The 27,899-nt window shown below is 39.8% G+C and overlaps 1 protein-coding gene across 1 annotated transcript; it reads left to right on the top strand.

Moving 5' to 3' along the window:
- The first annotated feature begins 274 nt into the window (after positions 1 to 274).
- On the top strand, positions 275 to 27,899 carry TSPAN3 (tetraspanin 3). The gene is made up of 7 exons (XM_069560145.1): positions 275 to 623; positions 15,250 to 15,441; positions 15,690 to 15,764; positions 18,805 to 18,906; positions 19,850 to 20,002; positions 20,262 to 20,345; positions 26,994 to 27,899. Exons 1-7 carry the CDS (start codon positions 561 to 563, stop codon positions 27,084 to 27,086), a joined length of 762 nt encoding a protein of 253 aa, XP_069416246.1. The 5' UTR covers positions 275 to 560; the 3' UTR covers positions 27,087 to 27,899.

The following is a 27,899-nucleotide window of genomic DNA, read 5'->3' as shown; positions in this document are numbered from 1 at the left end:
ATTGCACTGCTCCCACACAATGCTTAGGTGTTACTTTGTCAGGAAAATCTCAGTGTGGAGTGGGAGATAATTAGTTGTCTCTAACTTCCTTAGGAGAACGAACTAGGTAGAAAGATGGCTTTCTTCGGGCTCTGAATCACCTATAAGCCTGGCATGGCAAACGTAGCTCAATAGGAAGGGATTGGGTTTGGTCCTCTGGAACTTCCCTAGTGAACCATCTGCATCCCAAGGGCGGCCAGAGGCCAAAAGGGCGCTGAGCTTACGTCTCCTTTAAGAGGTGTGGCCTCGCTGTAGCCACCACAGGAGTGATTGGCTGAAGCTGCCTGTCCCGGGGCGGGACTCGGTTGCTAGGGAGCGGAGCGGGGGCCCTACGGAGACTGCGGCGGCTGCGCGTAGGAGCGAGGTGCTTGCTGGGGCTGGGGTGCGCGACGGCGCCGGGGGCTGCGGTGAACGCCTCGCAGGCCGAGCAGTTCCCTGTGGGGAGGCGCCGTCGCCATTGCCACCTCGCTCGGTGAGCGCGTCCCGCTCGCCGAGCAGGGCCGCAGCCGACCGGCGGCACCATGGGCCAGTGTGGCATCACCTCCTCCAAGACCGTGCTGGTGTTTCTCAACCTCATCTTCTGGGTGAGCGTGGCCAGCGGGCGGGAAAGGGCGAGGGGCCGGCGGTGCGGCCCGAAGAGGCCTCGGCTGAAGCGCCGGTGGGGACCCAGCGGGGACACAGGCTGGGTCGTGGCTGGCGCTGAGGAGGTGGGGGAGAGACGGGAGTCTGCGGCGGAGACCCGGGAGGGCCTGGCCCCGGAGGCCGCTTCGCTTTGGTATCTCGGCGGCCGGGACGAAGACTCGGGGTGTAGAGGGCGGTGAGGAGAAACCCTCGGGGGCTTCTGGCGGCCTCCCTCCCGGGCCCAACGCCCCGGCCGGCGGGCTCTGTGCCAGGAGCCCGGCGCTGAGAGCCCCCCCTCCCCCGACCTCCCCCCGGAGCAGCCTGCTGGACGGAGAGCTCACATTGCAGATTCTTTCAGGACATCAGGCTCGAAATAGGATATTCCCCAAAGGGTCGGGCTCCGCTTTCTTTGTCAGGGCCCGGAGCCCCCGCGGCTCCACTGGCAGCCCCGAGGCAAGCGAGCAAACGGTGCAGAGTGCGGGGACGCTTCCGACTCAGGCGTGAGGAATTTTGCCTTAGAGCTCTTTGTGTGTGGAGAACTGGTCGACTGGTTACCAGCCCAGAAAACGGAAAGGTTTCAACTTGAGAAGCTAAATAATCCTGTGAGCAGAAAAATCAATCTTATTTGTTTGGCCATGGGGGTGGGTAGCCTGAGATTATAAACCTTGGTTAAATATGACTCGAGTGTCACAAGATCTAGAAAGCGATGAGTTCACTTTCAATAAAAGGTGGCTTATGAATTTTTTTGGACACGCCCCCAAAGAAAAGGCCCTTTGTAAAGCACTTCATTTTACTTCAGGTCCTTATCTCGTCAGGGACTTTTGTAATAACCTGTGTTATTCCTGGCAGCCTCTCCACCCTAGTTCATCTGGACCTTGCACCCGGATAAATCTTATAAAGCTTTTCTTCCTTCACATCATTTTACTTCATTTAAAAAATAAACACACACCCCTCCCCCAAAGCTTCAGTAGTAGAATAAAGTTTGGTGCTCTCCTAGTGTTGCAACCAAAGTCCTCAAATCATCTTTTACTTCCTCACGATTGACCATGTTCTTAAACACCTGGACACACTTCTCTGTCCCCAGTCTTCAGGACACTTCTTGAACATTTCCACTTCCCATCCTTTTGTATGCGTCCATTCACCTCTTTGCCACAAACATACCTAAATTGGAAAGAATCCTTTCCTTCTTACAACCCAGTTCCCTTCTCCCCCTGCAAAGAATGAAACTTTTCATATCCTGACTGCTGTAGCGTAAAAGAATAATTACGCATCACAGGGCACTTACCACACACATCTTTTGCCATAGAGTCTTTCAGGGTATGGTGTGATGAAAAGAATCCGGACTGAGAGTACTGTTCAGGATCACCCACGTGATATCAGGATTCCACGATTTCTTCTTTTCCATTTAGAGCAGTGTTTCTTATACTTTAGTTTGACTTAGAAGCCTTTTTAAAAGGTAAAAGAATCTCCTAGTATCTCCAGATGAGAAACACTATCAGATAAGATTCTTAAGTGTAGACTTAGCTTTGTATCCTTTACAGTCCCTTATTATTTTTATGGGCATCCAGTTTGATTTTGAAGAAGAATCTGTGTACTATCAGGTGACTTCTAGGCCTTTCAAGCTCAGGGACTGGAATTGTTAAACAAAATACTGGAAATACAGGAACCATTTTCTTTAAATAATTAAATTTTCATTTAAAATTGCAGTTTATTCAAAGATTCATTCATCTTTAGAAATTATATAAGTATATGTACTATTATTGGCACTTAGTGAAGAAGGTTATGTTGAACTTCGGTTGTGCTTTTCATGGTGGGTTCTTGCCAAGGCTGAGGTTAAACACCCTTTATCTAGGTTAGTAGAATAGTAAAATGTTTGTGAGGTGAGCTGTGATGAGGAAGTTAAGCAGACATGTAGGGGAAAAAAATGGCACAGAGCAGGATTCATGTAACATAACTAAGAAGGAAGCAATATTAGATGAGTCTCCCACAGAATTAGTAGTTTAGGGACCAACTGTTGGAATCTGATGATGTTGGTAATCATAACTAAATTTGAGTGCTTTTTATACCCAGGCACTGTGCTAAGCACTCTAATGGAATAAAGCCTCCTAACAGCCTCATTTGGCAGGGAATATTATGCTTCTCTTACAGATGAGGATATTAAAGTTTACTTAAAGTGGCACACCCAAGGTGGGGCAGAGCCAGCCTTCAAACCCAGGGTGTCCTATACTCTAGAGCCTGTGATGTTAGAGCAAAGTGTGATTTCAAAAGACTTGCAAAGGGAGCAAGGAGCTCTTTAGGCAGTGTTAGACTCACTTGCTCCAAAACATGATTTTAACCTTGTTTAGAACTTCCACCAGCATTTAAACTGGACTATTTAACTTGTCAGTTTAAAAAATTAGGTCATTATGAGGAAGTACATAAAACATGTTAACCTGTTCTTCCTGGTTTTTTATATTGCATTCTTTAGTTCTGATAAGTGTATTCTTTTATAAGTGGTTCATTCCACCTTTTAATACCTTAATGTATCAGTGTAAGAATAGGCATTCCCTACATAGAGCATCTCTAACATTTATCTCGGTTCCCCTGGGCAACGTTTCCCTCATAGCTCAGTTGGTAAAGAATCTGCCTGCAATGCAGGAGACCCAGGTTCAATTCCTGGGTCGGGAAGATCCCCTGGAGAAGGAAGTGGCAACCCACTCCAGTATTCTAGCGTGAAGAATCCCATGGTCAGAGAAGCCTGGCAGACTACAATCTATGGGGTTGCAAGAGTTGGACACAACTTAGCGACACCACCACCACCACTGGTCAGCGTTAGCAAAGATTTTTTTAACTTGCATTGGCTCTTTACTATCAGCTGACTGTTTATAAATGTTGGCATTTAATTGCTTTGGCAACATATTTAAACTCTGCCTCTTAATATCTTGATATCCTGGTTCAGTTGGCAGTTTGTTCAGTGAGTTGTGATGTGGAAATAGATATGTACTTGAAATGCTTAGAATCGGCATTAGATGATATAACAGCCAAAGTTGTTAATGTTGACTTGGTATAGATTATTGTGGACAGTACAGTCTAAGAAAATTACTGTGGAAAGGCACAAAGGGGAAGCAGTGGTTTCTAAAGTTCTTAAGCTTGTCTTAATGGAAATTGAGAGCTCATCACCAAATTCCAGAATATTAGGGCCTGTAGCGTGAGAGGTGATTTTGGACAAGTGAAGGGATGTACAACTTGGATCTCTTTGTTTTTTACAGAGTGGCATAGCTTTAAATGTAAGTGTATTAGTGCTAGACCCATGATGATTTTTGGAAGACAAAAGTGTTTAGTTACTAAATTTTGAAGGCTATTAGAATAAATAGTCATTAATCTCTTCTCTAAACTGCACTTTTGCTCCAAGGTCAGACAAGAGTCTTAATTCGATCTGACCTGGGAGGCCTCATCTAAAACAAGTTTAAATCAGTACTTGATAATTTCAGGTTTTATTCTGTTCAGTTAATTGAGTATTTAACTAAGTCCCATGTTATACAAATTACCTTTACTTTTTCTACCCTAGAAGAAGAGCCAATTGGCTAGTGTTTATTTTGCTCACACATATCTTAGGCATTATAGAGACTGTAAGAGAAAGCTTTGTCCCTGCTTGCAGAATTTCTAGTCTGGCACATCTGTTTAGGGTGTTGTTTTTCATCAATATGAAAGGGCATGGTAACGCTAAAACGGCTCTGGAGTAGGAAATACCACAAGGTTAAACACCTTTTAAAGGCTTTTGGAAACAACTTTAGAATGTGGCAGCTTAACTAATCATTCATTCATATGAAATACAAATCCTATTTAAAAGCCTTATTTAAGCTTTAAAATTTGTCTTATCTTTAAAAAGTTTCAACTTTCATTTCCCTCTGTAAATCCATAAAATTAAGGAAATGTGCTTTGTTAAGCAGATACTACACAAATGTTTAAGCACCCACTTTTTGCTTATATTACTGAAAAAGTAGTGGAAAAGTGAAGATCTCTGTTCTTACAGAGCTTTACAGGACAGACAGTTAAAAATAAGCAAGAAAAATAACAGATAGTGATATGTTATGCAGAGAATTAAGACAGAATGATGTGATAGGTTGGCAAAGAAGTCTTTTCCAAGGAGGTGAAATTTAATCTGGAATGTGTGAAGGAACAGATGTTGGGGTGATTTGGAGGAAATGGCAGACATTTAAGACAAGGAACAGCCTACAGGCCCTAAGGCAAATTTGATGTGTTCAAATTACCAAAAGAAGTTTTAGCTGTACCTTCATGCTTTTGTTTAAAAGATAAAAATTTATAATGAAATATTTCATTATAAATGAAGAAAAACTGTTTGTCACACATCTCCATATACATGTTTTGTGTTTTCTAGCACATCTTGCACATTCGAGTTGAGAATATGATACTTTTTTTTTTCTTTAATTTTTATTTTTACTTTATTTTACTTAAAAATACTGTATTGGTTTTGCCATACATTGACATGAATCCACCACGGGTGTACATGCGTTCCCAAACATGAACCCCCCTCCCACCTCCCTCCCCATAACATCTCTCTGGGTCGTCACCGTGCACCAGCCCCAAGCATGCTGTATCCTGCTTCAGACATAGACTGGCGATTCGATTCTTACATGGTAGTATACATGTTACAATGCCATTCTCCCAAATCATCCCACCCTCTCCCTCTCCCTCTGAGTCCAAAAGTCTGTTATACACATCTGTGTCTTTTTTGCTGTCTTGCATACAGGGTCGTCACTGCCATCTTTCTAAATTCCATATATATGTGTTAGTATACTGTATTGGTGTTTTTCTTTCTGGCTTACTTCACTCTGTATAATCGGCTCCAGTTTCATCCATCTCATCAGAACTGATTCAAATGAACTCTTTTTAATGGCTGAGTAATACTCCATTGTGTATATGTACCACAGCTTTCTTATCCATTCATCTGCTGATGGACATCTAGGTTGTTTCCATGTCCTGGCTATTATAAACAGTGCTGCGATGAACATTGGGGTACATGTGTCTCTTTCAATTCTGGTTTCCTTGGTGTGTATGCCTAGCAGTGGGATTGCTGGGTCATATGGCAGTTCTATTTGCAATTTTTTAAGGAATCTCCACACTGTTCTCCAAAGTGGCTGTACTAGTTTGCATTCCCACCAACAGTGTAGGAGGGTGCCCTTTTCTCCACACCCTCTCCAGCATTTATGAGAATATGATACTTTAAACTGGACCCTTCATCTCCCATCCTGGTATTTGTTTCTCTACCTCTTGTAGTCTCATCTTCATGAGTGACTGCTCCGACAAAGAATATGTCATTGGAGCACACCTTCAGCTAACAGATTTCTTTTTTCATAGTTGTTTCTCAGTTTACTAGAAGAAAAGCAAGTTATCGTATATAACAGGAGACCTATTTCTTGTCTTTGACAGTTAAGAAAATGAATTATTTCCAGTCTTACTGCATTCTCAGTCATCTGTCCACTGGACCAAGTACCTTGTGGCTGGGAGTTATTAACTGAAAGAACTCAAAGCAAAGGGAATGTAGGAGGACTCTCTTTAATTGGCAATTTTTAAGAAATAGGTTGTTTATTACCTTTTTAGGGTATTTATCATGCTTTGAAATATTTTAATGAATTTATTCCATAAGATCCAACATTAAGAATTTTGCAAAAAATTTATTCCATAAAATTTATACTTGCATCAAACAAGTATACCCTAAGACTCATTCACTCAGTAAATACTTGCTGAATATCTGTGCTTTACCTGTTTGAGAAATGCAAAAGGTATAGTTCCTGCTTTCTAATAGCTTATAGGAAGAAGGGTCAGACAGACAGGCAAAATCATTTAATGTTCTAGTGAATTTAATTTCTAGCTGCTCCTCTCCTTCCCCCTTCCACATGGACAGTCTCAAGTCTTCCTTTAAAAATGTCATCTCTTTCCTCCCTCCCCCTCTTTAATAGTTTGGTAGAGCCAGTAGCTGAGAAAAATTATTTGCATTAATGTATTTGTTTTTTACTTACTAAAAGGAAATCTATAGTAAATGCTGACATACTGTATTTTATATTGTTGTTGCTATTGATTAAATACATAACCCAAGCAAAGGCAAACTCCTGTTATGAAGTTGAAACACCTCAGGCTCTAGTAGTAATAACTGACTCTTTACAGTTAGAGTTGGGTATGGGGATAGAGAGTCTCAAAGAAAAATGCATATTTAAATACTCTGAAAATACTCTTTCAGATGACCCCTGGAGCCTTGCAATCTGAAAATATCTAATTTCCATGCTGTTAAAATAGTTTGACTATGGCAGTTGCAGATCTCCAGTTTCACTGCAGCCTGAATGTTTTAGATTTTTCAACTGGGAGATAAAAATTGGATTAATAGAAAAATTTTGTTAAGCTAGATAAACAATGGTTATAAAAAGTCAAATACAGAAAAAGTGAAAATAGGACAGAATTGAGGAACATGATCTTTGGAATATCTCCAGAGTAATATTGGTTTAAAGGATTAAAATATTCTTTCTTTAAGAATAATGGCAATAATGATAGTGATATTGATAATGAAGGAAGAAGTGGCTTATTGTCAAAATTATACATCTCGAAGTAGGGTTTTGTTTTGCTTGTCTCCTTGATAGGTGATATTTATGGCAGAAAATAGATGCATACTGAAGTGATCAGAATTGTGTTAAGTAGTCAGAAAACATATAAAGATGAGTCAAAGCCAGGCAGACCCAAGAAAAGTTATAAACAGGGAAGATTGGCAGAGGTGCCTAAAACATTTGGGATTGAAGAGATTCCTATTTTATGTTTTGGTTAAGGACAGATTTAAGAATTCATTTGTTAGAGAACAACGAAGTCTCAATTTCAGATACAATTTTAAATATTAGCTTTCATGATTCTGCAAATATATATTTCCTTTTTAAAGAAGACACTGAAAAATATTTTAATATTACCATAATTTCGCCACCAAGAGACAACCAGTATTAACATTTTGGTGTTTATAAATATCCATGCATAAGTGTGTTTTTCCCCTAACATACCACAAGTGTGTTACTAAATTATGCTTCAACATATTTAAGGGCTCTAATGCAAATATATCTCTGGATGCTTGGGTTTTTTCTTTGTGTGTGTGTGTGTGTGTGTGTATTCTTTTTAATTTTTATTTATTTTTTTATTGAAGGATAATTGCTTTACAGACTTTTGCTGTTTTCTGTCAAACTTCAACATGATCTTTTGTTTTTGCTATTGTAGCATTTTGATGAATGCACCTTGTACAAATCTTTTGTTTCCTTCTGACCTCCTTTCTTAAGAATAGACTCCTAGAAGTACAGTTAATAGGTGCAAAATGCTGAGGCTAATGATGTGTTGCCAGATTGCATTCCAGAAAGATTCTTCTTCTACTCCTGAGGGCTCTTCTCTCTGTATCCTTACATATCTTTGAATACTGCTTGTGTTTATTATTGACCAATTTGTTATGGAGAAAATGATATATTTAATAGCTTCCCAAATTCTTGGTTAAAATAGCTTTAATTTCTGTTAAGAGGATTTGAAATCTTTGCTATAGTCTTTTTTTTTTTCTTTTTCTTGAGCGATAAGAAAAATGTGCAGCATTGGACTTGGTAGAAGAGTAATTCTGTTCAAAGATATGAAGTATTTTATCAGAGTAAGTCAGAACCAAAACAAATATGTTTGACTAGAAAATGTTATGTAAGTAGTAGAATGATGAAAGATTTAAGGTGATTTTAAGAAACTTATGGCTTGAGGGTGGAGTTTGGGGAAGCTTTCAGAAGTACACTGTATAGGGACCTACCTGGTGGTCCAGTGGTTAAGATTCTGCACTCCTAATGCTGGGGCCCCTATTCAATCCCTGGTTAGGAACTAGATTCCACATGCCACAGCTAAAGATTTCTTAAGCCGCCACTAAAGATCCAGCATGCTGAAACGAAGATCAAAGATTCCACGTGCTGCAACTAAGGCTTGGCACAGCCAAATAGATAACTTTTTTAACTTGGAAGATAATTGCTTTACAATACTGTGTTGGTTTCTGCTGTACAGCAGCGTGATTCAACTCTAAGTATAGGTATATCCCCTCCCTCTGAAGCCTCGCTCCCAACCCCCAATCCCACCCCTCTGGGTTGCCATGGAGCACTGGGCTGAGCTCCCTGTGCTGCGCAGCAGCTTCCCACCAGCGATCTGCTTACACATGATGGTGTGTATGTCAGCACTCCTCTCTCAGTCACCCCACCCTCTTCCCCTAATGTGTCCGCAAGTCTGATCTCTACCTCTGCGTCTCTATTCCTGACCTGCAAATAGGTTCGTCAGTACCATTTTTTTTTTGTATTCCATATATATACGTTAAATGTGCTGTATAGAATTACCAATGGATTCCTTGTAGGAGAGAAGGGAGATAGGTACATGAGAGACTATTGTGACCATACAGAAAGCTCTGAGTTAAATGTTTAAAAATAAATATACCTAAGATGAATTTCTGCTGCTGTTTTTTCCCTCTCTGCTTTTTGAAATCTGCATTCTGACAAAGTCTGTGGAGTACACAGTGGTTTTTGCCAAGTTTTTCTATTTTTTCTCCCAACATTCCAGTCGCTTCTGCTTTACCAATTGATTGTTGGAGGCAAAAATCACACAGAGAAGTATTGTTCGCAGGTGAGAAGAATTTGTCAGACTCTGCTTTTAGCTGAATGACTTAAGATGGCCCCTTCATCTTTACCCTGTCCTGCAGGAAAATTACTTGTGTTCTTCTTTGCTTTATCTTCCCCCAGATGCTCTGCGGGATGCTTCTACCTTCACATTTCTAAATTTCCGTACTAATACACTTTCACAGCAGAGCTCTTTCATCTCCTGTCGTGGGATAGTCTGTTCCGGTGGCAGGCTCACTGTGCTTGATGTGCTACCTTCCATTTCCTGTTTCTTCTTTCTTAGGAAAGTAAAGAATTTAGGAGTTTTGTGGATTATAGTATTTCATCATTTCTCTCAGAAGATTTGAAAAGTACAGAAACAAAACAACTAGTTTCTAAACCAAAACACTGGTTTCTAAACTATAGAAAAATCAATCTTACATAACAGTGAAATTTCTTACTTTAAAAGGGCTTTACATTTGTATGTAGGGAGTGAAAGGGTGAAAGGATAAAGTGAAGTGTCATGCTTCTAAACTCATACTTCTAAAATTTTCTAACAGGTAGCTTTATTTTTGGAGGAATAGCTTGGTGTTGTGCAAAAGCACTGGCTCTCCTAAGGTTTTACAATTTTGTGACAGTTTAGAACATGAGTTTATTAAAGGGTAAGGAAGAGGGACTTCCCTGGTGGTCCAGTGGCTAAAACTCCATGCTCCCAGTGCAGCCGGGGGAACCAGGTTCGATCCTGCTCAGGGAACTAGATCCCACATGACAGACTAAAGAGTTTGCATGCCGCAACTAAAGGCCTGGTGCAGATTTTTAAAAGGGGTAAGGAGGAACAGTTTTCAGAAAATTCTCTTTTTTTTCCCTATTGTTTCAGCTTTCAGCCTTTCCCTTAAATTTCCCTTCACTTCTTTGTAAAAAGGATGAATATTTTTAGTATACTGTCCTCCACAAATCCTCCTTATAGGCTCAGATTTTCTCGGTGGTGACTAAAGCAGTTCAGCTGCTTCCAAGTTCTACATTTCATCCCCTCTGCAGCTGCTTTGTTGGCAAAGCCCAGAGCCTTTGATAGATCTCAATCCTAGCATGACCCTTCAGAAGAAGGATTTAACCCTGCTCACCTTTTAGCCTTTCTAATAGCCACCGGTCCTATGTTAAAAATCTTCATGACTGCAAGTCCCTAGTTAGGAATTACTTATAACCTTCCTTACGTTTACTATATGCGCCCCACCTATGTTTGTCATTTGGATGGTTGGATGTCATTAAAGCAGTTGTTTATTGCTGTTTTTAGGTCTTCAGCTCTTGTTAGGACACCTTCTCTGTATTTTCAAAGTAACTGATGTCTTTCATAAGTTGTTTATTATACAACTTTTGTTAAGCACTATGTATACATATCATTGGGCTTCGAACCTGCCTACCAATGCAGGAGGCATAAGAGATACAGGTTCGATCCCTGGGTTGGGAAGATCCCCTAGAGGAGGGCTTGGCAACCCACTCCAGTATTCTTGCCTGGAGAATCCCATGGACAGAGGAGCGTGGCGGGCTACGGTCCACAGGGATGCAAAGAGTCAGACATGACTGAAGCGACTACACACACACACACACACACACACGCACACACACGTCATTAAGAAAAGAAAATGGGTTGCAAAGAGACATGACTGAAGCGACTACACACACACACACACACACACACACACGTCATTAAGAGAAGAAAATTTAGAGGACACCCTCTATGAGTTACTTGATTTATATAGTTTCATATCAGCAGTCACTGCAGTTTTTCTTGGTATGTGCAATGACTATGCTGCTTCGCCCTGTATGTTGTCAAAACAGAAGCATTATGTTCTCAACTGCACTGTGTGACTTAGATGTTGACTAGTTTGCAGCCTGGGGAAAGAAACTTCTCTCAAATCTATTAGAAAAGGAACAGGCAGCTTTATAAATGGCATCTCCTCCTTGCATTGCACTCATTATCTGTCTGGGTGGAGGCTGGCCGCACAGGAAGTGTTTCGCTTGGCCCAGTCCCAGGCAGCACCAAGGGTGAGCCTTGTAGGGACCTCAGACTCATTTCATATCTAAAATGGAAATAGTTCTTCAATGTCCTGTATTTCAAATTGTTGAGTACCTATATCTTCCAGTTTTATTTTCTATCAAATTTATGTAGCCTTTAATTACCTTTACTAGCACCTCAAAGATGGAATTTATTTTAATTCAAGCCTTGTAAATGAAGGTTGCCTATTAGAGTAAGAAAAGCTAAGAATCCAAAGAATAGAGAGATGACTAGTGAAAACAAACTGGATAAAATTTGATTGCTTCATATATAGGATTTCTTCTAATTCAGTTTGGGGACTAAAAGTATTTACTGTAACAAAATGTTTGTGTGTACATATGTGTATGTTTGCATATCACACATATGTAGTCAAGAAAAAGTAGTTTTGGGTATGAGTGTTAAGTATTCCATATACTTCTGTGGTTAATGCACCCAAATTATTTAACTGTTTCTCCTCTTTTCTCTCTCTCATGTCTTCCATCATCCCATAATAATATGTCCCCAAAGTAAGTAGGTCAGTGAACTGAGGGTCTTTGAACAGGTTCAATTGCTGTAAGTAAAGCATTTGTAAACTAATGTATTCCAAATGTGATGGCCATTAAGAATTAAGTAAGCTGGATTAAGTTGCTAAATCTTATTCGAATAGTGAACTAAAATCTGTAAGATTGAACTGAAGAGGAAACAAAGCAAATCCAAACCAAAGATTTATGATTGAGCTTGAAGGGCAGTTTCAAGGGAAGGGATGAGATGAAGTGTTCTCAATGAATTTTGACAAATACCTACCACGTGCCAAGAGCTGCTCTGGGTGCTGGATGGTGGTTCAGGGCTGAAAGACGGACAGGCAAAGTTTGTGCCCTAAAGGAATGCAGAGATTTATATAGTTATAATTTCAACACTTGTGATAAATGCCGTTAGAGCTATGTAGGGGATGGTCTGTGACCAAGGGCACCTAATCCCATCTGAAATGGTCAGGAATGGTTTCCTAAAGAAGAGGTGATATTTACACTGCATCTTAATGGGTGACAAGGCGTCCTGAGCAGATGAAGAGGGCAGCAGAGGTAAAGAAGTGCGGGAGTGTGCAGTGCATTCGGAATAGCAGCTTTCAGTAGTGCAGGGTGCTTGAGAGGTGGGGAGTCCGAGCCCCAAAAGCCGGAAGGAACAGCTGAGTTTATCAGAGGCCTTACTTGCCTCATCCTTTTTTTTTTTTTTCGGGGGCCGGGGGCTGGGGGCGGCTCGGCACATGGCCCCCGGTGTGTGTCTGTCTGCCATGCTGCCAGCCTGCTCCTGATGCAGCCGCCCTCCCCTTGCCCCTGGCACTTGCCTCATCCTGATTTTAAACATGCTAATGCCTTGTTCTGGTTTATATTTTTAACAGAAATAACTGATCATATAAAGAACATATTAAGGGACAGAGGGAGGGTGAGCAAGTAAGGTTTAGGGTGAACAGTGGTAAGGCCTGAATTAAGCATTGCAGAGGGTTGAAGAGAAGTTAACAGTATTCAGGTGGTGTTTTAAAAGTAAATCTGGGGCTTCCCTGGTCGCTCAGTGGTAAAGAGTCAGCTAACGTGGGAGATACACATTCAATCCCTGATACGGGACGATCCCACATGCTGCAGAGTAATTAACCCCATGTACCACGACTGCTGAGCCGGGGAGCCCGTGCTCCACAACAGAGTACCCTTCATTCAGCCACAGAGGAAAACCTGTACAGCAATGAAGACCCAGCACAGCCATAAATAAAACTATTAAAAAATAAAAAAGGAAACCTGAAGGAGTTTGAAGATTGATGGGATATAGAGGTAGGTCACAGAAGGAGTATAGAGTAACTCTCAGGCATTTGACTAGGAAAAGTAACTGCTGCTGTTTGCTCTGAAATACGAAATATGAGGGCAGATTTAATGGAGTGAGCAGGAAGGCAGCGAGGGTTTGAGGTAGGTTGAGGTCAGGGCGACTGTGGGACTTCCAGATGGGGATGTGTAGTTCCTAGCTGATGGCTTGGGTGGAGAGCCACAGTGACTGGTGAAGCCATAGCTAGGCTAGCCCAAGGAGAGCCTACAAAATGAGAACTAAATAGGGCCGAAGGTAGAACCCTGGAGATCACTAACATTTGTCTGGTAAAGGAGAGTCCCTAAGGAGAATGAGAGAGCAAGCAGTGCAAGAAATAGGAAGAAAGCCAGCAGTAGGGCCTCCTGAAGGCCAGAGGAGAGTTTGAAAAGGATATAGTTTCTTAAATTGGCTCCATTATTCTAGTTGACGTCTGTTAAAAAGTCCATGTTATTTATTTATTTATTTTTAAAGTCAAGTTACTTTCTCAACTTTCTATAAATGGAGTCTTTTCCTTCCAGATCTGAGTGATTCTACCGGCCTAGTGTATGAAAATACACTGATGATGCCCAAGCTTGCAGAGTCCCACAGACTTAAACTGCTTCCAGGTTGAGAAGAATAAATGATATCATTGTGGAGGCTCTTTTGTAGTTTGAAAATTAATGCTGTATGTGTTAAATTTTAAAGATTGGTGAAATAATTCTTTTTATATGAAAGCCTCAAAATGCTCTATAAATGATAATTCATTAAACTGATGTTTTAACACTTAGCCTCACACTGTATTTGCTCATTCACATAAAAGCAGGCAACACTGGGCTGTCAGCATTGTGCTGGCAAAATTGACACAAGAGCAGAATTGACAATATGAGAGGAGAATGTATGTATTAATAAAACTCTGTAGGTGGAGCACAGTGTCTGCAGCAGCAGCTGTTTTATGACTTTCTGCATTCACTTCCCGGTAGGTGCTCTAAAACTTTGTACCTCAAAGTGTAGCTCAAAAATCAACAGCGTTAGCTGGGAGTTTGTTGGAAATGGCAGAATCTCAGGTTCCACCCCCAGACCTACTGATCAGTCTGCAGTTTAATAAGATCTTCAGATGATTCCTATTTACGTAGTTCAAGAAACACAATTCTAAAGCATAGACTTAAAGGGTTTGCAGTGGGCTTCCCTGGTGGCTCGAAGAAGGCAGTGGCACCCCACTCCAGTCCTCTTGCCTGGAAAATCACATGGATGGAGGAGCCTGGTGGGCTGCAGTCCATGGGGTCACTAAGAGTCAGACACGACTGAGCGACTTCACTTTCACTTCACTTCCCTGGTGGCTCAAATAGTGAAGAATCCGCCTGCAGTGCAGGAAACCCCAGGTTTAGTCGCTGTGTCAGGAAGATCCCCTGGAGAAGGGAATGGCAACCCACTCCAATATTGCCTGGAGAATCCCAGGGACAGAGGAGCCTGGTGGGCTACAGTCCATGGGGTTGCAGAGTCAGGAATCACTGAGTGACTAACACACGCAAAGAATTTGCCAAGTTCTTTAGTCATTCAGCCCTCTAGCTTTACCATTTCACAGTCTCATCTAGGACAGCAAATTTTTTAGAAGTGGGTATCATGTATCATGGTTATTAGTTACTATTGTATTTTCTTTCCCCAAAGCAAGAGATGAGAGTATAAATGCAGATTCTAGAGTCAGATTACCTGGGTTCAGGTCCTGACTCTGCCACTTGTCCTGATTTCCCCATTTGAGGGGGGTAGCCCTCACCTCTGTGCTGATCTGTAATTGACTACAGAAGGCCTTTGGGGTCTGTGTGTGTTTTCATTCTTGTCATCCGTATTATGTGTGGAATTAATGGTTTCTCAGTCCTCGATGAGCCAGCAATTACCAAAGAGTAGATGGAATTTGGAAGACTTTTCAACTTTAGTAAAGAAATGTTCTTACTAATGAATAATTTTCAGCTTCACTGAAAAAAGTCTACAAATAGATTTAAAAGTGGTGGAAAATCTCATTGAGTTCTAATGTGCCAAGAAATAGTGGAAATGTTTACCAGGGGTTGGAGAATTTTACCAGCGCTCTGACCTTATTTTCTACAGGGAGCCGCTGGCATTTTATGCTATGTCGGAGCCTATGTCTTCATCACTTACGACGATTATGACCACTTCTTTGAAGATGTGTACACTCTCATCCCTGCTGTGGTGATCATAGCTGTTGGGGCCCTTCTTTTCATTATTGGGCTAATTGGTTGCTGTGCCACAATCCGGGAAAGCCGCTGTGGACTTGCCACGGTAAGTTAGTTCTTCCCTGACCGTATGTGTCATCATAATATGTGGGAATATTCATTTGTGTTACTTGCTTGACTTGAGCATAAAAGTCCGTATTCTCTTTGGCTTTCTTTATAATTGGAATAGAATTAGCACTTGTCTTAAACTTGTAGCAGTTAGCTCAGATAATTGCTTTTTATCAAGAGAGTATTTAGAGCTATTTTTTCATTTGTATTTAATTTTTGATGATGTTTCCTTACATTTCCTTACAGTTTGTCATCATCCTACTCTTGGTTTTTGTCACAGAAGTTGTTGTTGTGGTTTTGGGATATGTTTACAGAGCAAAGGTATGTTGTCTACTGTAATTTATATGTTTTGAAAGGTGGTTTAAGTGTTTTGAGTGAAATAGAACAAACTCATTTTCAGAGTAAACGTTTTCTTTTGCCTTCAGTTTAGCCACCACTTGAAGAATATAAAGGTAGTTAGAAATTATGTGTCAGGATTTCTTGTCTCATTTAATATAACAAAGTGTTACTCTGCTGCTGTCCTAGTTTTAGGTGGTGCTTGTTTAGTTGCTAAATCGTGTCTAACTTGCGACCCCATGGACTGTAGCCTGCCAGGCTCCTCTGCCCATGGAATTCTCCAGGCAAGAATACTGGAGGATTTGCCATTGCCTTCTCCAAGGGATCTTCCCTACCCAGGAATTGAACCCCGGTCTCCTTCATTGCAGGCAGACTCTTTCCGACTGAGCTACGAGGGAAACCCCTAGTTTGTAGACAGTTTTCTTTAAATGACTCTAGTTGTTGTTCAGTTGCTAGTCATTCCAGCTCTTTGCAATCATGGATGGCAGCATGCCGGGCTCCCCCATCCTTTACTATCTCCCAGAGTTTGCTAAAATCATGTCCATTGAGTCAGTGGTGCTATCTAACCATCTCATCCTCTGCTGCCCCCTTCTCCTTTTAACTTCAGTCTTTGTCAGTATCATGCTCTTTTCCATTGAGTTGACTCTTCACATCAGGTGTCCAAAGTATTAGAGCTTCAGCATCAGTCCTTCCAACTAATATTCAGGGTTGATTTTCTTTAAGATTGAATGGGTTGATCTTGGAATTCAAGGGACTTTGAATAGTCTTTTCCAGCACCACAATTCGAAAGTATCAATTCTTTGGCACTCAGCCTTCTTTATGGTCCAACTTTCATATCCATACATGACTACTGAAAAAACCATAGCTTTTGACTGTACAGACCTTTGTTAGCAAAGTAATGCTTTTTAGTATACTGTCTAGGTTTGTCATGAGAAAGTGTAAGTGGTAGTCACTCAGTCGTGTCTGACTCTTTGTGACCCCATGGACTGTATCCCACCAGGCTCCTCTATCCATGGGATTCTCCAGGCAAGAGTACTGGAGTGGGTTGCTGTGCCCTCCTTCAAGGGATCTTCCCGACCCTGGGATCAAGCCCACATCTCTTATGTCTCCTGCATTGGCAGGTGGATTCTTTATCACTAGTGCCATCTCAGTCTTTGTCATAGGTTTGTCATAGCTTTCCTTCCAAGGAACGAGCGTCTCCTTGACTGTAGAATGATCTACAAATGAATAATTGGTCAGCTGAGAAATTTGTTCAAATTTCCTTAGTCCATAGATTCCCAGATTTCTATTTTAGAAGAACTAAATTAAGGATTTCATTTTCCATTGCCTCTGCAGGAAAAAATGCCTTGGTCTTAGACATAGAAGGTTACTGGGAGTTGGTTTTCAGTTGCTTGGTTGTGTTCAACTCTTTGTGAGCCCATGGACTGCAGCATGCCAGGTTCCCTGTCCTTCATTATCTCCCAGCTTGCTCAAACTCATGTCCATTGAATTGGTGATGCCATCTAACCATCTCATCCTCTGTCATCCCCTTCTCCTCTTGCCTCCAGTGTTTCCCAGCATCAGGGTCTTTTCCAATGAGTCAGCTCTTCGAGTCAGGTGGCCAAAGTATTGGAGCTTCAGCTTCAGCATCAGTCCTTCCAATGACTATTCAGGGTTGATTGCCTTTATGATTGACTGGTTTGATCTCCTTACTGTCCAAGGGGCTCTCAAGAGTCTTCTCCCAACACCACAGTTCAAATGCATCATACTGGGGGTTGCAACCCTCCAACTTGTTCCTGAGGAACGAGGGCCCCTACCAACACAAACACCAAGACAACTATAGCCACTCCCTTCTTGTCCTTCTTTCCTCTTTTCTGGTCATTTCTTCTTTTCTTGCCCCTTTTCTTTCTATTTTGCCCACTTTTGCCTTCCACCTACAGCAGCATTTAAGGCTAATAGGCTGCTTTAAATTAAACTATAGAGCTGTTATGGGCTTCCCTGGTGGCTTAGGGGTAAAGAACCTGCCTGCCAATGCAGGAGGCATAGGTTCGATCTCTGCATGGGGAGGATCCCCTGGAGAAGGAAATGGCAACCCCCTCCAGTATTCTTGCTTGGAAAATCAGATGGACAGAGGAGCCTGGGGGGCTGCAGTCCATGCATTAACAAAAGAGTTGGACACAACTTAGCGACTAAACAACAACAACATAGAACCGATACAAAGGCATCCTAGGCTTATTCTCTGAGTGCACTTGGGGTTATTCTCATTGTAACTTATGGTTTGGAGTCAAAGACATGATAGGCTGATTTACTATTTAACCATTGCTGTATAAGGTACCAGACAGCTATGCTATAAAAAAGAATGCAATGGATCATACCCCTGCCAACAGTCTGGGTATCAATTTTATGATCTTAACCACATGACTGATAAAATTACCAAATAGGTCCCATCATCTTAGAAGTAGGGTAAGGAGAATCTGGTACAAGCAAACTTAATTAAATGACACTTTAGTTGCCTCTCTGTTGGCAGTGATATGTTTTGAAGAGTTGATTTCCTGATCGTTTTTTTTAGATCTGTTGATTACTTTTGCATATTTGTCCAAGTCTAAATAAACATAAGTAAAATGTAATATTGGTATTTGTCCCAAAAGTATCCTGTGGGTGCTTTTTAAGTTGTTTAATTTTTACCTCCTTAGGAAAGGAAAATGAGTAGGTCTTCTAAGAACCCCATTTGAAAAAGGAGGTGATATATTTATAATCTAGGACACTTATCTCAAGGCTCAACTGCTTTCTCCCTCTTTCATAAATAGGTAGCCTGCCATCTTGCACACAGTCATCTCTTTGATTGCTTTTAATCTAATGTAATATGTCTGACATTTTACCTGAGTCTACCCGAAGGCAGGCAGGGAGATAACTTTTTTTCTTACAAGAAATTCATAGCACTATCTTGAAACTTTACATATGTGCCATTTAGGCATTTAGCTGGAGTCTTCACTAATGTTACTTTCACCAATATTTTTGAGGGACTAGATTCTTTGTTTTGATTCAGGTGGAAAATGAAGTTGATCGCAGCATTCAGAAGGTATATAAGACCTACAATGGAACCAACCCTGATGCTGCTAGCCGGGCCATTGACTATGTTCAGAGACAGGTGAGTTCTCTTGAAGCTGGAGAACCAGTCACTATTGAGTCAACATTGAACTTAGCTCTGTTACTGTGTAAATTAGCAGTGTACCGTAATAGCTATGGTTAGCTGCATAATGAGTCCAGTATTTTTACCTTCACCCTTGAAAAGTTTTTTCCACCATTACCTAGCATAGCCATAAGAAGCATCTGCCCTTCCTCCTCAAAAATAATTAGCTAAAGGTGTGATAATGAGCGAGAGGTTTATGTCACAGGAAAGTTGAGAGCCCAAATGAACTTTAGAGGAGGTAAGAAGTCTTTCACATACCTTTAGAAGATAAGACCGGCAAAGATAACAGACAAAACCGTAAAAAAAGAAAATTATTGTAGACAATTTGAATCATACCTCAAGGTAGAATCATCTAGTAGATCTTTGTATTCATAAACTCACCTCAAAATGTATCGAGTTTTTGCCAATCTTATTTCATCTATCTCATCTTATTTCTTACTCCCACATGTCTTCTGCTAATTATAACTTAGAGTAAATCCCAGACGTTTCAGACAAAAGATTTTAAATACTTTATCTTTCGATATAATATTTAATTCAGAATCAGATGTTTAACAGGCAAAATTAAAGATTTTTTTCTTAGCTATAAACTACCCCTTGTTGGCAATATGATTTTTCAGACAGAGGGTCTAGAACCACTAATTATATGTAGCAGTTTAAATTAAAGTTAAAAATTCACTTCCTCAGTCAACACTAGCCACATTGTGAGTGCTCAGTAGTTCCGTGTGGTTAGTTGCTACCATACTGAGCTTACAGACCTACAACATTTCTGTCATTGCAGAAAGTACTCTTGGACATCCCTGGTCTAAAGTAGCTTAAAGCTCTGCAGTGCACAGAACTCTGAAGTTCAACACAGGGCCTTGTGTTCTATGAGGACTGATGTCTCTATTCTCTTCTCTGTTAGCTGCACTGTTGTGGAATTCACAACTATTCAGACTGGGAAAATACAGACTGGTTCAAAGAAACCAAAAACCAGAGCGTCCCTCTTAGTTGTTGCAGAGAGAGAGCCAGCAGCTGTAATGGCAGCCTGGCCCACCCCGCTGATCTCTATGCTGAGGTAAGTTCAGTTTCTTGACTAGCATTTGAATCTAGCCTGGTAACCTGTTTTCTTGGTGAATTATCTCTACCTAGAACTTTTCTACCTTCTTTTACTTGCCTTTAATGTCATTTAATTTTAATATAAGTTATTTTCAAGTGCATTATCTTTTTCCCTCTTGCTGTTTGTCATTTCTGTTTCTGCCAGTGAGTAGTAATGTGTGACCTTGCAGCTTTTCCCTTTTTAAAAAGACTAATGAAGATGACTTTGGGTGTTTCAGGGGTGTGAGGCTCTAGTTGTGAAGAAGCTACAAGAAATCATGATGCATGTTATCTGGGCAGCGTTGGCATTTGCAGCTATTCAGGTAAGCACAGCTAGCCAAGGAGTTATCAGAGTGTCCTGATTCTCCAGTGTCAACACCCAGTGGTTTTTAACCACCAAGTGCGGTTAAGCTTTGTGTATATGGATAACTTGGAAGTGACTGAGGTACAGACACCAGTGTCCAACATCTTCTATTTCCTGTCTCCAGACATAGACCCAGAATGATCCCAGAAGCCAGAGATCTGGATGGGGAAACCATGGACGGGGGATTTCTTATTTTATTCTCTTGACTTGATTAGTGAGTGACCTGTTCAAAATACAGACTGTTGTCATAGTGTATTCTTGGGAGGTGCTTTAGTAGAACTTCACACAATTGTTAAAAAAATCAAACTGCTTTATTTTAGCTTGGAGATGGAAAGCTTTATTTTAGTTTTTTTTTGTTTCTCTTTCCATTTCTTGCTTCCTGTCTCCAAGGGATTTATATGTTAATATACATACATCAAGAACTGGCACTACACTGGTCTCTTACATTAATAGGAGCAACTTTATCATTTTACAGAAAAGACTGTTAAGTAAAAACTGAGGTTTAACTGCCCTAGTATATGTGGATTTAGTTTTTTTAGACAGATTGGCATCAAGAAGTCTGTCATACCACTTGGCATATCTGGAAATGTCCTGTGTCTTTTTGGCAGCTGAGGGTACCTGTCCCAGCTCCTACCAGTGAAAACAGTCTTTTTTTTTCCCCCCTTATTAATAGCTTGTACAAAGTACCTGGTAATTGTTTTAATCACCTCTCACTTTATCAAAAACAAACAAACCCACACATATCCTTTATACCTCATCAGTTCAGTTCAGTCGCTCAGTTATGTCTGACTCTTTGTGACCCCATGGACTACAGCACGCCAGGCTTCCCTTTCATCACCAACTTTCAGAGCTTGCTCTTACTCATGTGCATCGAGTCAGTGATGCCATCCAACCATCTCATCCTCTGTCATCCCCTTCTCCTGCCTTCAGTCTTCAATCTCATACCCACCTAAAAAACAAATAAGGAAGATGACTATTTATCTGCCCAGATAAACTACCTACATTCCTAGTTTCTCAGGTATATATATTTTATCTTAGGAATTCTGTTAGAGGAATGTTACAACATTTTGAAAATGATTGAAAATCCTTTGCATCAGATCTAGTTCTCAGAGTGTTCTTAGTGTTCTTTTAGTATATTCTTGAAACGTGCTTCAGGTCCAGAGAATCTATTCTAGCACATTATTGACCAGAGACATATCAACACCACAGGCATTAATTTATTTCTGCAAAAATCACCCAGGCAATAATGTGTTAAAGTTTTTATATCATTTAATTGCTAGATAAACCAATGTAATTGCTAATTTATATGTAAGTTGCTTGGCTTGTCTGCTTTCTGTATATTTGAACAGAAACTAGTGTATTTAGTAGGAAGTGCCTTTTAAAATGGCAAAAAGGTGATTGTTTACTTTGCTGGTATTCAAACACCTCTGAAATTATTGATTAAAAAGCCTAGCTCTATTTGCTATGGTCTCTGCCCTTCTAAGCATTTACTCTGTGGCTCAGTGTAGCAGTAATCTGTAGATCAGCAGGGATGTATTTCATATTTTCTCTGTGTAAACACTGTCATTTAGCTAAAAATAACGAAACATGAAGGTAGTGTCTTTACCCAAGTGAAATCCTGATCTGTGCATTTTTAATAACTTTATGTGTGGTAATAAAGCTGCATATATTAGCATGCAGCAGAAAAGCTTAAGAAGTTTATGATGCTTATGATCATGAAGTATGCAAAATGTATATAGAAGGCTAATAAAAATCAACACTCAAATATGTCCCTCATCTACTTGAGCTTATTAACCAGCTTATTAATATTTCTTCGTTAAATATTTTTCAGTGGGGACTAATAAACATTCTAACCAGTCTCTTAAATATGCCTTCTTATACCATTTTATAGGTAAATCACTGTGGCTTAAATAATATCTGATAAAGCTTTGATGTTTCAAGTTCCACAAAACTAAGTCAGAGATTGAGAACTTTTGCAGACTTGAAACATAGTGGTTTTAAAAATTTTAAAAATTTTAGTTTTAAGAGAAAAAACATCCATTTGTAGTAAAAGGATTTTCTAATATGTGTGAGTACCTGTAAATGTTTAAACTTTTGGTATTCAGAATCTGGTGTAGATTGGTGCCCAGGATATGGAAAACCTAGGTGAAGGCAGAAACAGCTCAAAGAGCAATGAGCTTTTATATTTACCGTGATAGAGAAAGAACTAGAAGGATGCTTGGAGATTCTCCAGTCCCTGTTCCCTTAGTTTTGAAGACCTTGAAATTGAGGAAGAGCAAGGATAGCATGACTTAGGACCATCATTAAATCTTGAACCTTGTCTCCATGTGTGCTCTGCCTCTGATTACAAATTGAAGAATTAAGATTCTCAAAAGATTAAATTCCTAAATTCTGTTATGAAATCCGACAGCAAATTGACACTTTAAGCTGGATGGAATACAAAATGTAATAGCATTGAAAAATTGTTAGCGTTTTTCTTCAGGTTCTTAAGTGGGGAAGCTCTAAGAGCTATTGCAATAAATCGTTTTATTTAATGGTAAAGAAAGATGATTTTTGGTAGCATTGTGAGTATCAAAACTATGCAAGTGCTGTCTCCTTTGATTTTGATTTGTGGTACCATTAAGCTACATTTCATCAATGTTCTAAGACATAAAGGTGAATTTAAGATAAAATTCTCTCATAAGTTAATTTACCAATAAGAGCTTGTTGTTTGAGTGTCGTGGGCCAGTCTGCCCACCACCTTTTTTGGTGTGAGCCCCGCTCATTTTATGTATTGTCCATGGCTGCTTTTGTGTTATGGTGACAGAGTTGAGTAGTTGCCACAGAGACTAATTTTGTGTCTTGGTTCACAGAGCCTAAAATATTTACTATAATTGCCCTTTATGAAACATTGGCCCACCCTTGTTCTAGTCTTGTTAAGTGGTCTAGGTTTGGATAGGACCAAAATGATCAAGGGGAAAAAACCTGAAAAGTGCTGGTTAATTGTTACAACAGGATTTTTAAATATAAGAGAATGAGATTTTAAAGATTTTGCACACTCCTTATACTATTAGTTTATTAATCAGCAAGATATTTCACTTCTTTGATAGTAACCAGCCTCTTAAATGTACAAATAATCAGCTATAAAGTTTATATTTCAACAGTCTGGTCATAATAATAAAATCTAGATTTTTGATTTGGCAAGCTCTTCTAAGTATCAGGTGCAGGTAAAGCTCTCTACAAAGGCAGTATGGGAAAAAATGGAAATTGTCAGTCCTTGGAGTCTCACAATGCTGTCACGTCCTTAAGATGGAATGATCAAGAGCAAAATTTTACAGAGAACTGCTTCCCAAGGCCATGCTGCTTTTTTCTGGTCTGTATGCCAAGTGTGAAGGGGGCTGAGACTGCCATTTCCTTCCTGCTTCTTCTAACTTCTATTTTAATTCATTAAAATGAGTTAAAATACATATGTAAATAGCACTTTGGATTGGGCCCTTTAGATAGTTAAAATTGAGTGGCTTAATTCTGACCATCTTTTGAAAAAAATATTTCAAGTAATTCTTCCTTAAAAACTTAAAACCAAAGCTAATTCCTGAGTAGCTAAGTTGTGGTTTTTGTTTTTTTTTTTTTCAATTTGGGGAAAATTAATCTTAATTGTTAACTTTTTGAAAATTCTTTAATTTAAAAGCCCACTTGATAAATTTTTCTTCAAATGATAAATATTTAATAATAGGTGAAACTCCTGCTCAAATCTTGGCTCCAGTTCTTGAATCCCTCCTTGCAGAGGCAACCACTGTTCCCAGTTTCCTATATATCCTTCCAAAAGTAGTTTGTGGTTAAACAAGCACATAAATATTTTTTATACAAATAGAAGCTGATAGGATGCAATTTTCTGCTTTGTTTCTTAAGATAATTGTATGAAGCCTCCAGTTTTAAGAAATACTGCAGACCGAATCTTTATGCGTCTTGCAGTTTCCCTCAGTGGTTAACATTTTGCAAAACTGTTATATATCACAACCAGGACATTGGCATTGAGACAATCCACTGGTTTTATTTAGATTTCTCATTTCTATATGTGTATTCAGTTCTGTACAATTTTATGACCTGTTTGGTTCTTGTATCCACCACCACCACAGTCAGGATACTGAACAGTTACAACACTGTAGAGTCCTTTATAATTGCACCCACCTCCCTCCCACTCCTCCTCCCCATACCCTGGCAACCACTAATCCGTCCTCCATTCCCAGAACTTCATCATTCTACAAATACTATATAAGTGGAATAATACATGTAACCTTTTGTACCTTCTTGAAGACAAATTAATATGCTAACCACGGCTACCTATAAGTATTCTATTTTTTTACCTACTTCATAATTTATTTGCATTAATGGGCACCTATGGAAGTGTTGCTATTACCAAAATGCAAGTAGTGAATACCCTCTGTATGTATGTGCAAAATCTATAGCAAAAAATTTGTAGCCATTAAGTTGAGGGGTCAGAGAATAGGGATGACTTTTTGATAGGTGTTTCTAAATTTTTCTCAGAAAAGAGTGTTTCCAATGTCCAGTTCTAATTACCTTGTGTAAAATACCTACTTCCCCATGATGCCATCTATTGTGTATCGAATTGTGTATCATAGAACATTTTAATCCTTGGCAGTCAGTTTTTTTAATCATTTGCTTATGTATTTAGTAATCATTTTTGCTGTTGGCTGGGTGTTATATTTGGACTAGGTGCAGATTACTTCTCATGACTTGAATATTGTAGGGATAAGTTTCATTCTAAGAAATCACACTGGAGCTAAAACATTTGTGATATTTTTAAATCTTTTGTTGGAGAACTTCAATAATCAATGAGATTTTAATGTAGCAAAGCTTTGGAAATGAACCTGTAATACTTAGTGATGAGGTTTGCATTATAAGAAGTTATTGGGTAGCACTTAATTTTTTTTTTAATTTTTATTGGAGTATTTAATGTTATTAAACAGAGTCATTTCCAGGCATGAGTAGGATTTTATCAAGCTTATTGAATTGTTTTTAAATCAGTACAAGTTGATTTAATTAAAGTCAAGAAAAAAAGATACTTATTTCAGACCCCATTTTGAGAGTGCTGACTCCAGTAGAAGTTAACCAGCTGAAAGGAATGTGAGGAGATGAGAATGGGAAGAGATTTTTTTCCCAACCAAATCAATAATTTCAGCGCTTAGCATTTTTATTGCTCAATTTAACATTGCCTGGGAACATAATTGTGTTTGATCTTATAGCTGTTCTAAAAATGTTTTGATGTACAGTGAATGGAAATGTGTTTTTTTAGGAATTAGATACTAAACATGTCTAGAATTGGCTTAAGATATATAGTGAACTTCAACAATATCTTCTTTTAAAATGTCTTTAAGGTACTTTGCATTAGTAAACACTGAGCAAATGCTGTTATAATGAAACTGATGAATTCAAGCAGGAAGGATATATCCCAAATAGGTAGAATAGAGGCTAAGTAGGGGGAGAAGTTGGAGTGTGTGACTTCATCATGGAGAATTCAGACTGAGGACTTCCTTTGTCTCTGTCCATGGGTCTCATTAGTAATCTTCCACTTCAGACTTTGAGTGTCTAGTTATAGATCGGATACATTCTGTTGAAATTAGATTGACCCCTGTATGTACAAAGGGCCCTGCCTTTTAAAATCAAATAACTGGGACCTTTCGCTTTCAGTGAAAAGTTAGAACAGCACATTAATTTATTTAGCTCTTTAATAACCGTTTATATTTTGTAAGAAAGCAGGTCAGAAATTCTAGACTCGTTTCTCTTTAATCCAGCTTAATCCTCTCACTTATCCAAAATAACATGGCATGACTTTATTACTACTCCAGTTTGCTACCACAGAAGGATTAGGCCTATTAAAATGATGAAGAAAGTGACCTTTAAAAAGTAATATGTACATAATATCACACAGCTGTCCTGGATTTCAAAAATAATTGCAAAACAGAAACCTTCAAACCACACTTTTTGGTATCAGGATTGGTTCCCCCTGCATAGGGCTTTTGGGCTACTCATATATTGGGCTTTTCATTCTGTGGATTGTCATAAAGCCTGTCTCCCCAAAATCCAGATGTGTGAAAGATAAACATTAGATTTCCTCATATGTAGTCTTGATCATTCCACTCTAGACCTTTGCTGTCTAGTGTGGTAACCACTAGCCACATACACCTGAATTTAAATTAATACCATAAAGAATGCAACTCCTTAGTTGCACTAGCTCCGTTTCAAGTGATCAGGAACCTCATGTGGCTAGTGGCTACCATATGTGACGGCTCAGTTACGGACTGTTGCCATCAGTACAGCAAGCACACTTTTATACAGCCCTGGTCTGGATCAAGATGGGGATGGCACTAGAAGAGCCTGGATATTCTGCTTGCTTCACGGATTATTCTTAGATATGCAGCAGGGATGCCAAAACTGGGTTCTTAGTTCCTAAAAGGATAATGTGTTCATTAGAAATTGCTTACTGGTCGTGATCTTTTTGATGATTTGAGATCTTTGAACTGTGAAACAGTTCCATTGCCAACAAAGAAATACACACTTGCTGTAAGAGGATTTTCAGCCTTTTTTCCCCATTGTTTTCTTCCTACAGCTGCTGGGCATGCTGTGCGCCTGTATCGTGTTGTGCAGAAGGAGTAGAGATCCTGCTTATGAGCTCCTCATCACCGGCGGAGCCTATGCATAGTAGAAAACTCAAGCCTGAGCTTTTCAGTCTTGTTCTGATTTGGAAGGTGAATTGAGCAGGTCCACTGCTATTGGCCTCCTGAGTTCATTTAGTTAAAGCACACATACACAGGTGTTGGACAGAGCAGCTTGACTCTTCATTTGTCTACCTTCTTACCTACCCACCTATGACATTTTTTTCCCCTCTGTTCTAGCTCTCCGTGTCCATAAGTGTTTTGCGTACGGCGGTAAATGTTCTAATCTCAGAACCGTTTGTGAGTTGCATAGTGTGGTAGAATTAAAGGTTGACGTGGCCCTGCTTCTGTCACCTCCAAGCATAATGGGACTGCTGCTGTAGTATCACCAAGTCCTTTCAGTCTTCACAGTGGAGAACTCTTGGCCAAAGGTTTTGAGGGGGAGGAGGAGGCAGTCAGCTGTCTGGTTAAAGTTAATACCAGATAGTGCCCCTCATCAGTGTCCTTTTTAAAAATATATACTATAGTCCAGTAAGATAGCAACTGTACAAAATGGCTAAGATAGATTTTAGAATCATACCTCGTGTATCTTGGTTCATCTTCAAAATCAGACTGATCTTTGAAACTAGCGGTTTTTAATCAAAGCTGGCTTTATAGGAGGAGTATAATGTATGCACTACTATTTTAAAACAATTAGTGTGAGTGTGTGTGTGTATTTTTGTATGATTGAGCCCATTCATCGTTAAGTCTAAACTCGTTAGAAATAATGTACACATGTAGACTAGCAAAATAGTATGTAGATGTGATCTCAGTTGTAAATAGAAAAATCTAATTCAATAAACTCTGTATCACCCCCTCAA

This window comes from Ovis canadensis, chromosome 18, assembly GCF_042477335.2.
Source record: "Ovis canadensis isolate MfBH-ARS-UI-01 breed Bighorn chromosome 18, ARS-UI_OviCan_v2, whole genome shotgun sequence".
Lineage (NCBI taxonomy): Eukaryota > Metazoa > Chordata > Mammalia > Artiodactyla > Bovidae > Ovis > Ovis canadensis.
The sequence above is the reverse complement of the archived record's forward strand: the minus strand, read 5'-3'. Positions and strand labels throughout refer to the sequence as shown.